The sequence below is a fragment of the Vicia villosa genome, linkage group LG1 (genome assembly GCF_029867415.1).
Source record: "Vicia villosa cultivar HV-30 ecotype Madison, WI linkage group LG1, Vvil1.0, whole genome shotgun sequence".
NCBI lineage: Eukaryota > Viridiplantae > Streptophyta > Magnoliopsida > Fabales > Fabaceae > Vicia > Vicia villosa.
The window spans coordinates 224,464,997-224,481,281 of record NC_081180.1 but is presented as its reverse complement, the minus strand read 5'-3'; the positions used below and the strand labels follow the sequence as shown (position 1 = coordinate 224,481,281).

The 16,285-nt window shown below is 33.0% G+C and overlaps 2 protein-coding genes, 1 non-coding gene and 1 pseudogene across 3 annotated transcripts; 1 reads left to right on the top strand and 3 right to left on the bottom strand.

Moving 5' to 3' along the window:
* Positions 1 to 1,440: 1,440 nt before the first annotated feature.
* LOC131595796 (uncharacterized) lies at positions 1,441 to 4,319 on the bottom strand (annotated as a pseudogene).
* A 7,957-nt stretch (positions 4,320 to 12,276) lies between these two features.
* Positions 12,277 to 12,349, bottom strand: TRNAA-UGC (transfer RNA alanine (anticodon UGC)). Its single transcript has one exon. It is a non-coding gene; the product is annotated as a tRNA-Ala (tRNA).
* Positions 12,350 to 12,430: 81 nt separating this feature from the next.
* On the top strand, positions 12,431 to 14,349 carry LOC131623095 (large ribosomal subunit protein bL34c-like). The gene is made up of 2 exons (XM_058894119.1): positions 12,431 to 12,649; positions 13,959 to 14,349. The coding sequence occupies exons 1-2, from the start codon at positions 12,466 to 12,468 to the stop codon at positions 14,210 to 14,212; spliced, it is 438 nt and encodes a 145-aa protein (XP_058750102.1). The 5' UTR covers positions 12,431 to 12,465; the 3' UTR covers positions 14,213 to 14,349.
* A 1,185-nt stretch (positions 14,350 to 15,534) lies between these two features.
* On the bottom strand, positions 15,535 to 16,081 carry LOC131623087 (uncharacterized). The gene is made up of 2 exons (XM_058894113.1): positions 15,963 to 16,081; positions 15,535 to 15,814 (listed from the first exon to the last, which is right to left on the bottom strand). Exons 1-2 carry the CDS (start codon positions 16,052 to 16,054, stop codon positions 15,565 to 15,567), a joined length of 342 nt encoding a protein of 113 aa, XP_058750096.1. The 5' UTR covers positions 16,055 to 16,081; the 3' UTR covers positions 15,535 to 15,564.
* Between the last annotated feature and the right edge of the window lie 204 nt (positions 16,082 to 16,285).

Here is a 16,285-nt window from a genome sequence, read left to right as displayed (position 1 = left end):
GATACACTCAAATTGAGGGAGTGGACTTTGATGAAACATTTTCTCCTGTGGCTCGCCTGGAATCTATTAGGTTACTACTTGGAGTGGCATGTATTTTAAAGTTCAATTTGTTTCAAATTGATGTAAAGAGTGCCTTCCTAAATGGCTATCTGAATGAAGAAGTGTATGTTGGACAACCAAAAGGGTTCGATGATCCTGCCTTTCCAGATCATGTGTTCAAACTAAAGAAGGCTTTGTATGGTTTAAAACAAGCTCCCAGAGCTTGGTATGAAAGGTTGACAGAGTTTATAGTCCATCACGGGTATAAAAAGGGTGGAATTGATAAAATACTATTTGTCAGAGAAAAGGATGGAAAACTTATGGTAGCTCGGATTTATGTGAAAGACATTATTTTGGCGGGATGTCGGATGATATGCTCCAACATTTTGTCAAGCAAATGCAATCTGAGTTTGAGATGAGTCTGGTGCGTGAATTAACTTACTTTCTTGGGTTACAAATCAAGCAGATGGGAAACTCTATTTATTTTTTCCAAGGAAAATATGCAAAGAACATTGTGAAGAAGTTTGGGTTAGAGAATGCCAGTCACAAAAGAACTTCTGCTCCTACACATTTGAAGCTATCCAAGGATGAAAAAGGGGTTAGCATTGATCAAAGTCTGTATAGAAGCATGATTGGTAGCCTCCTCTACCTTACGAAAAGAAGACTAGATATTACTTTTGCTGTTGGAGTATGTGCCAGATATTAAGCAGAACCTAAGGTAAGTCATCTTAATCAAGTCAAAAGGATTCTGAAGTATGTAAATGGTACATGTGACTATGGGATAGTGTATTCACATAACTCAAACTCTACGTTATCGGTTTATTATGATGCTAATTAGGCTGGAAGTGCTAATGATATGAAGAGTACCTCTGGATAAAATGTTGTGTGGATGAAGAAAATGCTGTCTAAATACAATGTCATACAAGATGTTATGATATTATTCTGTGACAATTTAAGTGCTATAAATATCTCCGAAAATCATATTCAACATCGTAAGACTAAGCACATTGACATCAGGAATCATTTTATTAGAGACCTTGTTGAATCAGGGCCGGCCCAATCAAATCAGAGACCCTGTTCTAATTTAAAAATAGGCCTAAAGAAAAAAGTTCACATTTAATTATTAAAATGACGTACCAAAAATATAGTTATATATTAACTAAATAGAGCTCCAAAAAACTCAAAGTAATGTTTAATCTATAAATAACATTTCATACAACTTAAAGTTTCTAACTAATTAAAAAGAGCCTTTCTCCTAACACTTTTTGAAGCAAAATCATCAACTAAGTCTTCATATTTTACTCTCTCCAAAAGATCATTTTCAACAGCTATCAATGCCAATCCATTAAGTCTTTCTTGTGACATGGTAGACCGCAAGTAAGTCTTTAATAACTTCAATTTTTAAAAACTTCTCTCCGCAGAAGCAACTATCATAGGAATAGTCAATAAAATTCTATATGCAATAACTGTATTAGGAAAACAATCCAAGCCTTTCAAAAATAATAATATATCGGTAGGATTTATAATTTCTTCCGGAAACATTTCTCTAAGCGACTTTAACTCCGCAAAAAACTCACTCCCATCAATATCAGATTGCTCATTATGTTTCAATACTCTTTCAAAGTTACTACAACAAGACTTTAAAGTTGCATCATCCAATGATTGTAACTTGTGAGAAGTAAACAAGAAACCAAAAGTACTTTCATACTCTTGGTATTGCTCAAATCTCTTATTCAAAGAAACAACAGCTTGATCAACAAGGTAAAGAAAATAATTAACCCTAAAAGATTCCTCTTCAGATAGCTCGACTGCTGGAGTACTCAAATTCTCATCAAACTGTCTTTTTCTTTTAATTATACGCCTTTGAGGAAATGTTGGGGTGATATTCAATTCAACCGCAATTTCCTTAGCACTAATCAGTGCCTTATAAAAACCCGTTTCTCTATATCCCTCAAAAAATAAAATCAATCCCTTTATTTTTTCCATAGCAACATCAATAAGCATATCCTTTTCTTGTAAAAGCTTACTAACAGAATTAATTGCAGATAATATTTCAAACCAAATAATTATAGCCATCAAAAACTCAAAATCACCAAGCTCATTTGTTGCTAAGGATTTGGCTTCATTTTGTATTTTAGGATCGAGATCATTTTCTGGCACTTCAAGTAAAGCTTCTGTAAAATCAGACATTTGTGTTCTTATAGCTTTGACACTTTCTACCCGACTCTCCCAACGAGTGGATGACAACGATTTTGGAGTCAACCCTTTTACATTATCTTTCAAAATTTGCCATCTCTTAGTAGAATTGGCAAAAATTGCATAGATGCGTTGAACAACTCCAAAAAAATTCCTAGCTTTATTACAAGAGTTAGCCATATCACACAATGCCAAATTAGGACTATGACAACCACAAGGAGTATAGAAGGCTCTCGGGTTAACGTCTAAAAATCTCTTTTGTACACCTTGATGCTTTCCTTTCATATTTGACCCATTATCGTACCCTTGTCCTCTCACATCAAATAGGTCGAGACCAAGTTCTTTCAATTCATTTTGTAAAACATCAAAAAGCCTTGACCAGTTGTATCATTCACTTTTAAAAATCCTAAAAATGATTCCTCAATGCTAACAGAGGTTGAAGAAACATTCACATATCTTATTATCAAAGACATTTGCTCTTGGTGATTAACATCAGGAGTACAATCTAGTATCACTGAGAAATACTTAGCTTGTTTGATTTTACTAATGATTTCAGTTTTAATTGTAGAACCAAGCAATGCAATCAATTCATTTTGTATTCTATGCCCAAGATAATGAACATGAACTTTTTGAGATGTAACACGTCTAACATGTTCTTGGATAATTGGGTCAAATTCAGCCAACATTTCAATCAAACCCAAAAAGTTGCCATTGCTATCTTTGTACAATTTCTCTTTAGAACCACGAAAGTCCAAATTATGTTTAGCAAGAAATTTCACTATTGAAATAACTCTTTTTAAAACTTTTTTCCAGTGATCCTTTTCTTTCTCAATTAATCTTTGAGTCATTTTATCAATAGTTTGAAATTTTTGCAGCCTTTGACGATACTCATACCAAGTAGTCATATTCTTAACATGTTCCATGCCTAACTCATGCTCTTTAATTCTTGCACCAACATGTGACCAATCACTATAACCCTCATTTGCTAATAGTCCCCTACCAATCCCATTTTTGAAAACTTTACAACAAAAACAAAATACTCTATCAAGCTCTTTCGAATAAACAAGCCAATCTCTATCACACATCTCACCATTTGCTAAAGCTCTAGTATACAAATTAGCTGTAAAGCGTCTATTCAAATTATCTCTAGGACCCTTCACAATGGAATTATCTCTTTTAGGACCTTTTGCAACCAATAAATCAATCAATTTAGGTGGAAGGCGCTCCCAATTTCTTGGATCAAATATATCATAATCAACATTATCATCATCATTATTCACTTCAACACTATCAACATTATCATTTTCAATTTGCACACTATCAACATTATCATTTTCAATTTGCACACTATCAACATTATCCTTTTCAATTTGCACACTATCAACATTATCATCTTCAATGAGCACACTATCAATAATTTCAACATCAATATTATCAACATAATGACTTTCATTTGAAATTTGTGGTTCTTTTATCAAGAATTTTTCAAGAGCTCCTGCTTGAGATTGAATTAACTCTTCAATTTTTTTCTTTTTCTTACGCTTATCATTTCCACATTCATACTTTCTATTCTTAGGAGGCATGGTAAAAAAACCTGAAATATCGCAATATGTCTCTTGTGTCCGCCGATGATCGACTCCGCAATATTTACCAACAACCGATCTACTAGTAGTCCCGTAGTGAAATTATGTTCCTACAATAAATTATTAAAAATTAATACCAAAAATTATGTTTCATTCTAAAATAAAATTAAACATTAATACTAAAAAAAGTTAAAATAAAATTAAAGAACAATGTATGTTTCAGTTTCTTTCTCCAATTAGTTTAAGAAATTAGAGAATAAAATGTTAAACTTAAAGAACAACACAACCACAAGCACAGCTTTTCATTGTTAGAAATTAATACAACATAAGGGCTATAATTTAAAAAAACAAACAAAAGTAACTTACAGAAGATTCTAACCTATGCTATGGAGATTAACTTTCAATTTCAGTGGTAGAAGTGGGTTTCATTTCGTTTCGTTTCCAGTTTCGGTGGTAGATTATCCTTCAATTTCTGTTTCGGTGGAAGTGGGTTTGGTTTCCAATTTTTTAGGGCAGGCAGAATAAAGTGTTTCAGATTTTATATTTAATACTTTATTATATTTTTGTCTTTACCTAACTACAGTAAAAAAAATGGAGCCTAAGTAAATTGGGGGCCCAGCGCTACAGGGCATGTTGCGCCTGCTTATGGTCGGCCCTGTGTTGAATACAAAGTCATAACCCTTGAGCACGTGAAAAAATAGAAAACCTGCTTGCTGATACTTTTACAAAGTCTTTGGATGCAGTTCAGTTTGAACAAATAAGAAGAAAATTGGGCGTTTGTGTGTGCGAAGAATTATAGCAATTACTAACTAGGAGGCAGTCAAAAATCAAAGAGAGAGAAAGGAGACTGAAACATTGTCTCTCCCCTAAAGAAGTTAATGCATCATTAATATGGGAAAATATAGTTGTAACACCCCAATTCTACCCCGAGCATTTATGCAGAAATTATAATGCGAGAAATCAGAGTATTTAAAAATTTAAAATAACACCTTGGGGTATCACATATCAACTTAAAACTTCAACTTGTGTTTAATTCAACAATGATACATAGCATTCGAATTAACAGTCAACTATCAGCTTATCTCAACTCAAACAAATTGGAAGTATAATAAGTATTTCATATTATTCAACTATTAATTAAATCAACCAATTAATAATCCTATCATATTAAGTTTCAATTCAATCTTCTATCTTCTATTCCAAAACCAACATTTAATATAAAGGATATTCAAATCCACACAATTTCAGTCGGTTCGTAGAATAGCACAATTTCAACAAAATATCACCACCACATTAACCTACTAATTAAACTTAGCTACCACATAAATTTTCATCAAATTCCGGACAACTAATTATACCGCTTAATTAAGTTATTTCGGTCAAACGAGGTTGTTTTGAATTACATTTTGTTCTATAATTGCTACTGTTTCACCATTTATTCACTACTGTTTTCAATTGTATATATCATCTCATAATTACCATTGCATCATACTCTCATTTTATCATATTTGTACCCTTAGTAAAAGTATAGAAATAGGAAATAAAACTGTGTAATATATTGGAACAGAAAGCCACCAAATAAACATCACACAATGAAAATAAGAAAAACTAAAATAACAAGATATAATGAAAATAGTGCGAAAGGAAAAACACTTAGCTTAAGGGGTGTTTCAATTCCATTATATATATATATATATATATATATATATATATATATATATATATATATATATATATATATATATATGCTCAGCTAATATGAAACAATGAGACATGAGGCACTTATATATGAACAAGTATCAGCATTTAATAGAATTATATGAGACAAAACAAAAATGCCGCCCGTCTTGGTTACCTGTCAGACGTCAATGGCACCAATGCCGACCGTCCCAGGCATAATCGGCGGCCATCCCAAGGAGCTACGGTGGTCGTCCCAAGCATTTATTTAATTCCAGAAACCATTATTAATGAACAACAACATCAACATTAGAAAACCAATTGCAATTTCAAGCACTGACAGAAAACAAATTCAACACAACACAATGATCAATCTATACCCTAAACCCACATACAATCCATTATATTCCCATTTAGGTAGTAAGAATCCCCCCTTACCTTGGATTGAGTGCAGCTCTAAGAAGACTCAACGGATTATTGGAGAAAAATGACACTTTAGAGTAACACTTTGGGTCTCCTTCTTCTCCTCTTCACAACCCTACCCTCTTTCTCTATTTCTTTTTTTTTTCTTTTCACGGTTTTCACTATGCTTCTATTTTTCAAAATGACAAAATTATACCACTATTAGTTACCACTTCCTAATGGGCCTAATAAAAATACACCCTTAATACTAAAAGATACCGTACTATAAGCCCAAATTAATTTTTACACTTAATGTAAAAATAATACTTCCACTTAAATACCATTAAAATAAAATTCGATTATTTTAATATACCGACTTATTACTCAATGTCTCATATTTCCGGTCTAATCTTAATTACTCGGAAAATTCCCAAAACGCTAAACATTAACTCATTAATATTTTTAATACTAAAAATATTAAAATCTTCGATTAAATATCGATCTGCTATCCCGAACTAATACCGACTAAATCGTCCCAAAATGCGAAAATTTCAATAAACATCTCAATAAATAAATAATATTATTCTTATTATTATTCTTCCGACTATTCGACTAAAATCCGACTTTAACTTAATAAATCCAAATACGCCTCTTAAAATAATACCGACCATCCAAATTTGACTAAATCTAATATTTAAATCCTATTCACAAGAAAACACAATACATCTGGCACATCATGCTCCAACTGCGCAACTCTAATCATCCATCTTAATTCACCGCCCTTCATTAGAGTTTTTATCAACATAAACGATTCACAAGCTTCAACCAAGTTTCAGACTTTCTTCAGCATCCATCATCTCACGCACCATTAAGACAATAAGATAAGTCTATAACATCCAATACAATTCCATCTACTATCAACAAGAGATTAAGGGTGATCAGTTCCTCAATTTGTTAATAGATAGCGGACAACCATAATAGGGTACAAACCATCGTTACTAAACTATAATAGTGTTTCTTTTAAACTTGCACTCAAGTCATCAAAAGCATTGAAATTTAATAACTTCCAAAATCATCTGAACAAGCTAACATCGACATCTTACAACTACATACTAATACACCTTTGACGATAACATCAGCCATAATTCCTTTACACCATTTCTGACACTTCTTATCCTCAGAATCATACTCTTTGCATTTCCAACTATGAATCATGGTCCAAACACTTCAACAACTTCTATGATTACTTACTAATATTCCACAACAAGGTATACAACAATTCGTCACTTAATCATTACTCCTATGTCAACATCATACGCAAGGCTACTTAAACAACAACTTCAAAGTCCCTCAACAATACTGAACATAACAAATTTCTAAAGTCCATCTTATAACAATCATCTTTGCTACCTTATGATTCAGGAAACACCAAACTTCGATAAGACTTGCACCGTCACCATCAACAGCATACCAACATCCTACAAACTTAAACATATCCGAGAAGCACAGCTTCTCCCCCACTTAGCTTCAAACCAACTCCGACAAACAATCAACTAGCAAGTAAACAAGTACCGACAGTGTTCCGCACACTTATTGTGTACAAAGAAATAGACAACATTAGACAGCACTGGTCGGACGGACTAGCCTGCTCTGATACCACTAATGCAACACCCCAATTCTATCCTGAGCATTTATACGAAAATTATAATGCGAGAAATCAGAGTATTTAAAAATTTCAAATAACACCTTGGGGTATCACATATCAACTTAAAACTTCAACTTGTATTTCATTCAACAATGATACATAGCATTCGAATTAACAGTCAACTATCAGCTTATATCAACTAAAACAACTTGGAAGTATAATAAGTACTTCATATTATTCAATTATTAATTAAATCAACCAATTAATAATCCTATCATATTAAGTTTCAATTCAATCTTCTATCTTCTGTTCCAAAACCAACATTTAATATAAAGGATATTCAAATTCACGCAATTTCGGTCGGTTCGTACAACAACACAATTTCAACAAAATATCAACACCACATTAACCTAATAATTAAACTTAGCTACCACGTAAATTTTCATAAAATTCCAGACAACTAATTATACCGCTTAATACAGTTATTTTGGTCAAACAGGGTTGTTTTGAATTACATTTTGTTCTATAATTGCTAGTGTTTCACCATTTATTCACTACTGTTTTCAATTGTATATATTATATCATAATTACCATTGCATCATTCTCTCATTTTATCATATTTGTACCCTTAGTAAAAGTATAGAAATAGGAAATCAAACAGTGTAATATATTGGAACAGCAAAGCCACCAAACAAACAACGCACAATGAAAATAAAAAAAACCAAAATAACAAGATACAATGGAAATAGTGTGAAAGGAAACACACTTGGCTTATGGGGTCTTTCAATTCCATATTATATATATATATATATATATATATATATATATATATATATATATATATATATATATATATATATATATATATATATATATATATATATATATATATATATATATATATATATATATATATATATATGCTCAGCTAATATGAAACAATGAGGCAGGAGGCACATGTATATGAACAAGTATCAGCATTTAATGGAATTATATGAGACAAAACAAAACTGTCGCCCGTCTTGGTTACCTGCCGGACGTCAATGGCACCAATGCCGACCGTCCCAGGCACAAGCGTCGGCCATCCCAGGGAGCTACGGCGGCCGTCCCAAGCATTTATTTAATTCCAGAAACCATTATTAATGAACAGCAACATCAATATTAGAAAACCAATTGCAATTTCAAGCACTGACAGAAAACAAATTCAACACAACACAATGATCAATCTATACCCTAAACCCACATACAATCCATCATATTCCCATTTAGGTAGTAAGAATCCACTCTTACCTTGGACTGAGTAAACTCTAAGAAGACTCAATGGAAAATTGGAGAGAAATGACATTTTAGAGCAACACTTTGGATCTCCTTCTTCTCTTCTTCAAAACCCTAACCCCCCTAACCCCCTTTCTCTATTTTTTCTTTTCTTTTCACGGTTTCCACTATGCTTCTATTTTTCAAAATGACAAAATTATACCACTATTAGTTACCACTTCCTAATGGACCTAATAAAAATACACCCTTAATACTAAAAGATACCATAATATAAGCCCAAATTAATTTCTACACTTAATGTAAAAATAATACTTCCACTTAAATACCATTAAAATAAAATCCGATTATTTTAATATACCAACTTATTACTCAATGTCTCATATTTTCGGTCTAATCTTAATTACTCGGAAAATTCCCAAAACGCTAAACATTAACTCATTAATATTTTTAATACTAAAAATATTAAAATCTTCGATTAAATATCGATCCGCTATCCCGAATAATCTTGACTAAATCGTCCGAAAATGCGAAAATTTCAATAAACATCTCAATAAATAAATAATATTATTCTTAATATTATTCTTCCAACTATCCGACTATAATTCGACTTTAACTTAATAAATCCAAATACGCCTCTTAAAATAATACCGACCATCCAAATTCGACTAAACCCAATATTTAAATCCTTTAATAACTTAATTAACCAATTAATTAAATTCGGGGCGTTACAATAGTCTTCCTTAAACACTCTGTGTGGATGGTCACTTGCTATCAGCAAGGTTATCCGTTTGATCCAGGAATTTTAGTGTAGCTTACTGGTGTTGGCCCAGGATTTGTTTAGCATTTTATGCTTTATGCTAACTTACTTGTGTGGTTTTCTTTGTTGGTTAGTTACTTGCCTTTGCTTTGTCATATTATGGCTAAAAAGGGAGAGTAATATGTGTTGTGTGCACTAACCACTAACCACCGACTAAGGGGGAAAATTGTTTTCTCTTATGTTGCTGATGACTTGCTCTAAGGGGGAGAGTCCTGATTTTCCTTAGCAGATTTGAAGAATGGCTGGAACGGCATGTGTGAAGAGATGTTCGAAAAAATATCTTGACATCATACTGACTGGATGAGAAACTGCTTCTCTAAACTTTGTTGTGTGCAGATCCCACTGACTACTAACATGTTTTACATGTTTGTTTTTCTGCTGCATATCTGATCATGGTATCTCTACTGTGTGATTTTTTCTCTACAGGGCTGAGAATTATTATGTTTGATTTATTTTCAAACTTTAGGTGTTCCCCAATTTTTGTGTGCAAAGGGCACTAAGTTGTTTTAGCCAAAATGAGCCAAATGAGGAGATTGTTAATTCTCTATTTTATGGTTGGTATTATGTTTGATAAAACTAACTTATGGGAACATGTTGAACAAGATGTTATATCCACTTCAACCGAAGAGACATATCGAAGAAGATGTCCTATACAGGATCATCCGACATTGTGACTGTATAGTACAACTGGATCTGTTGAAGTCTGTTTTTAGTTACAGATGCAAAATATTTTGAAATATTATGCAATCCTACATGGCACTTGATTTAGGGATAATAAATTGTCTATGTTTTCGAGATATATGATTAGTTTCTAAATATGGAGAATATTTAGGAAACTAATGATTTGAGCCCTATCTTCATGGAGAAGATTTTGGAGATTTTTCTGGAGTGCCCGGCTACGATTTGAAGCCCAAGGCTAATCTAGAAGATTTTTTAAAATAGAAATCGACAAACCTAGTTGTAGTGTGGAACTTACATTGTAGTTTGTATTAGGGTTTGTGTAGTCTTGTGAATTATGAGCCTCTTTAATATCATCTTGTAGAAGAGTAAGACTGGGTTTTTGAGTTGTAAGCTTTGTGTTCATTCATAAGCTTTTAAGCATTGAGTGACTGTGTCATGCAAGTGTGTCTTGAGGGGGATTGAGAAGGCTTTTAAGCAAGTTTTTTAATTGATTATCACGGTTGTGATTGAGGGGGATTGAGAAGGGTCTCATACCTAGGCGAGTCTTAGAAAGAAGTATAACACGGGTAGTGATTAGGCGAGAAGGCAGTAAACCAGAGGTTGTTTACATAGTACTTCAAACTGATACTATCATTGTGGACTTATCCCTGGATTGGTAACCCCCAGAGTGTGTAATTTTATATACCTAACTGGGTGAACAATTACTTGTGTTCTTTTAAGTTTCTGCACTATTTTATACCTTGTCATTGTGTGTTGTTTAGAGACCATTGTCTCGACATCTCTTAGGACATATGAGATTTAAACAACATAATTTCAAATACCAATGAAGATTCTTCGAAAGAAGAAGAAATGTGTTTGTTTGGTAGAAGCTATAATAGATACACAAAGAGAAAATCTAAATCATTCCAATAAAAGCTTAGAAAATTTTAGAGAATCTAACCCACCAAAAATGTGAAGATTAAAAAAAGCATTATATGGACTCGATAAGCACTAAGAGTTTGGTACACCAAAATCGAGTCATTCTTATGTCAAGAACATTAAAACAAATATCCACATGAACACACCTTATTTGTGAAACAAAAATATCCTTTGCATCTCAAAGGATCAAATTATAGAGATCATGACCATACTTTTGAAACTCGAGTTCCTGAGAAACTTGGCATGTGTGACTTGTCTAGTTTGGATTAAGTTATTTTGTTCTTGTGTTAAAATATATTATCGTGTAATCCCAAGAGTTGGTCTAGTGGTTGAGCCTCGTGTCCTGAGAGTGTGCTCCTCTCAAGGTTTTAAATTTGAATCCCGCTAGGTGCAAACAATTACAGTGTTGGGTCAGTCCATACAACGTGAATCTCGTTAGGTGCAAACAATTCTTGTGTTGGGTCAATTCATACAACGCTTTACTCTGACTTTAAACGAATATTGTACAAGTGGATGGTGAGATTAAATACCTTAAATTAGTCGCTCGCAATACCGAATACCAATATTTCAAAAAAATAAATATATTATTGTGTTTTGTGTAGTAGTGTTCAATTTAGAAGAGAAATCACTAGAATAAATGCATTTAGTTAGATACTACCTGTTTTTAATGTGTCGTTTTGAAATTTCACACGAAATAAAAAATGTAATCATTGTTGTGTGAAAAAGAAAGATTATAAATTACTTTAAAAAATTTCCATTTATTAATTGTAACAAAAAATAAATTTAAATAATAAAAAGAAGAAAGAATAATAAATATTTAAAAATATTAATATTAAACGACTTATATTTTTTACAACTTTTTTCTTTTCAAAACAACTTTTAATAAAAAAGCAGAAAGAATAATTAATTAGTTATGAAAAACCTAACTCATTTGTATTGTATAGTCTATCTATAAACGCTGTATTTTCTCACTGTCACCATAATCTGTGAAACACGTGGCAGAAAAATATGGTGAGATAGCAAAGAAGAGAAAATTGAAAAAGTGGAGATGCAGGGTATCGAACCCTGTACCTCTCGCATGCAAAGCGAGCGCTCTACCATTTGAGCTACATCCCCATCTTGCAAACTTTTATTCTCAAATTTACAAATCCCAAAAATCACAACAACGGTTCTCGTTTGTTTAAAAGGCGAACACAACGCACTTGGCAGATAGAACAGAAAAAAAGTGGATAATGGCTTCGTTATCGGTTTCTCCTCTCTTATCCATGCGACTGAGAGCACCAACCTACTCATCTTCTTCCACTCTCACCGCTTCAAAATCAACTTCCCTCTGTCTCAATTCCTCCAACGTTCGCTCTCCATTGCTTCATTGCTCCTTCGCTGCCTCTCTCTCGTTCCATTCTTCCTCCCTTTCAGGTACTTCTTCCATTTCAAACCTAATTTCTTGTTTTTGTGCTTGAAATTACTTTGTTCCGCAATGATAGTTCTGTAAATTCTTTGGTTTTTGAGTTTTTTATTTATTTATTGTTTTTTTTTTATAGTGTTGAGTTTTGTTATTTGGAGTAAATTCTTGTTGTTGTAAACCTAACTGACACTAGGTTAAGGGGTTTATGTTGGAAAGGAAACAATGAGATTGGGTAAACTAGATTTTACACAAACATGTTAAAGTGTTAGATTGTTGTTTAACTATAAGCATGCTTGTATTGTATGGTTAATTTTGCAGTTTTGGGCTTAAGTACAGTGTAATATTTATCATGGTTGATTGATAATTGATATGTTTGTGTGCTAGGTATGTAATCGGTAGTCTGTCTACAAAAAAAATGTTTTTGTTGTTGGGTTTGGTTGAATTTGTTTTGAGTAGGGGTTTAATGTATGTGATGAATGTTTCATTTCTGGGTTTTTCAAGTGAAATTTTGTCTTAAGGATTATTGGAAGTTTATGGTTCTACTTTTGTTATGGAAACTCGGGTTGGGTTGTAAGTGGATAAGATCTGTCATGAATGCAAGTATTATAGTCAGATCGAGTGCTGGATAGTAAGATCTTTCTTGCCGGGGCTTTTTGTGTGTGTCTGTATTATAACTTTCATGTTTTTGTGTTGTGTATATATGTATGAAATTACCATTTTTTTTCCTTCGGTAGGATCTCACGAGCTGTGCTATCAATCTGAATTTTACGATCTTTCACAAGCCGACAAATCCTAATTAAGATTTCATGCCTGACTACACTACATTAAATTTATGTGTGTGTATATATGTATGAAATTACCATTTTTCCCCTTGGTAGGATCTTACGTGTTGTACTAGCGATCCGAGTTTTACGATCTTTTACAAGCTGGCCGATCTTACTTATGGTCGTGTGCTTGACTACATTGAATGCAAGTCGTTATGCTAGTCATGTAGTTAATTCTTTTCTTAAGGTTGATTTATAGAAAAAAATTTACATTAGTGACCAATCCTCTTAGTGAATTGAACCAGTTTGAATGTTGTAGTATTAGTATGCCTCCATTTATTCTCTAAGATGTTGAATGAGTACAACAATGCTTTTAATTAGGACGATGAAACTCATTTCTCTACTTTCTGTAAAGTATGTGCGTTTCTAATACTAATTGATTTACATATCGTTAACGTGTATATCGAACTCGCTTTGACGGAGGTGTTTGATACAATATAATCATTGCCTTTACAATTGATTGACTTGATTTCAACTTATTTCTGAATGTTGACAGGTTTGTCATTGAGATCAAATTTGACATCTAATGTTGGATTAAGAAAACAAAGTAGTCGCCGCCTGGTTATTGTAGCAGCAGGAAGGCAGGCTCTTAATCTAACAAAGAGAAGTAGATCACGGAAATCACTGGCACGCGTTCATGGCTTCCGCATACGAATGAGCACAACAAGTGGAAGAGCTATCTTAAAGCGACGACGTGCCAAAGGACGAAAAGTCCTTTGCACCAAGACCCACCATAATAGGGGCAAATAGTCACAAAAAAGGGCCTAAGAATTCTTCTATTTACATGTATTGATTCTAAAACTTGTCTGCATTTCAATTTTTGTAACACATGCTACATTTTGATCCGAGTTCGACTAAATATCAACCTTTGAACACATTCTACAAAATATCTTTTCACAATCTTTTATGTTCTTTGTATTTTTAACAAATTTATCTTTCAAAATACTATCTTCTAAATTCTTTTACTCGTCTTTCATTTTACTACTCTTTTACTTTCTTTTTCAAGTTTACGTTCTTTTTCTTACAATCATTAAAATCTCAGTTATGTAGGTAATTACTGTTTTAGCATATAAATATGAACCATGTATGTTATAGAGGAATCTACTCTGCTCGGTCTGAATTTTACTACAAAAGATGAGTACTAAATAATTTAGTAGTTAATTACTCCAAAATATGAGTACTAAATAATTTAGTAGTTAATTACTCCAAAAGATGAGTGCTAAATAATTCAATAGTTAATTATCAATAAACTTATTTATTTAAGGCAAACACTATTAGAAATACTCGAATTTCCTGCGGATTTACATGTGGATTTTAGCTAAAAATCCGCAGGAAACACATTACCTGCAAATTTTCATGCGGTTTTTCGTCCCCAGCTAAAACCTTCGTGGGTAATATTTTCGGCAGCAAATTCCGCATCTAAATCCGCAGAAAATATACGCAGGTAAATCCGCAACACACTTTGAATCCGCAGGAAAATCCGCAGGTAATTTTAGAGAGTTTGGATTCTAACATTCACACTTGTCCATCTCTACACATCGAAGACAAGAGTAGTTTTAATGATGTGGGTTATGTAATGAATGAGAATGTCATAGGTAAGAACCAAAATCACAACAGACTCAGCCAGCAAAAAGGGACAGGGGCGAATTATCCAAAAGATCAGAAGAATAATTCCATCTAGAATCAAGATTGATCAACAAAATTGAGAAAATATGAATTCTTTGCAAATGATATGTTACTCTTAGAGTAAAAGAAATTAATTCAACATATTTACTGATTCTATATTCTAACACAAATTGTGTTTAACAGATGAAATGGTGAAAAGGAAACAACTTTATCGAGATATTAAAAACTCGATAACATGTAACGACTTTTAAATGTAATCGGGAGAAGCTGGCCATAATGTAAATCCACAGAGACAGGTTCCTAACCAAATGTCTCTGATGTTGAAGGCGATTTTGCTGTTGCAGAGACAGTGCAGCCTCCACCATTACATGTAAGAAATTAGCCTTGTGCGGTACGGAATTGAAATTGAGATTGCGATACTCCACAAAATCTTAATGTAAAACCTGAATGCTATAACTCACATATGAATCTCATCTTTACTTGTCAATCCAATCCTTGAATAGCAACATCATGTAAAGAGGAACGTTGACTGCAACAATAACGATTAGCATTCGCAGCATGCGTAGTAATCTTTGGATTATAATTGTTGTCATTGATTTGCCTGTTCTGGGAGGTATTCTTGCTAGAGGATCAGGCCCGGTGCTTGAAGCCATATCCATATTCATCGAGAATTCTCCTTCTTGACCAGTATTTTTTCTAGCAGTTGGCCGCATTACAACATTACCCCTGCCAGACGATAAAAAACACAGGGAGATGTATTAGGTTTATTTCTCCAATATTTATCAGAGTTGTTGCCTATTTAGATAATCAACTTACTATATAAGTGCTTATGTATAAGCTATTTTTAACCAATGATGACATGTGATAAGTTTACCTTTCTCCTAAGCTTCTTTCATTAGAATTTGAAGAGGATGTCTTCAAAGGTTTCTTTATAAGATGCATTGAGCCTTCTACATCCCACATCATCTCATATTCATAGTTGGCGTCCTCATTTTTTAATATACCGTATCCGTACTTATGCATCATAGTGAAAAGCCAATACCATTCCAAGCAACAAAAAGTTATTGAAGAAACAAATCAATCAAATACAAATGAAACTTATTCTTTCTGGATTTTATTTTAGATGCTCCTCAAGATTACTGTATCATTTATACAAAAAGAAGCAAAGGAATCACCTTATTTTGGCCTTGTACTCGA

Coding starts and splice junctions, on each gene's coding strand:
- LOC131623095 (XM_058894119.1), top strand. CDS start 12,466: ATGGCTTCGTTATCGGTTTCTCCTCTCTTATCCATGCGACTGAGAGCA. Junction 12,650..13,958: donor CCATTCTTCCTCCCTTTCAG/GTACTTCTTCCA, acceptor GAATGTTGACAG/GTTTGTCATTGAGATCAAAT.
- LOC131623087 (XM_058894113.1), bottom strand. CDS start 16,054: ATGATGTGGGATGTAGAAGGCTCAATGCATCTTATAAAGAAACCTTTG. Junction 15,815..15,962: donor GAAAGAAGCTTAGGAGAAAG/GTAAACTTATCA, acceptor ATCGTCTGGCAG/GGGTAATGTTGTAATGCGGC.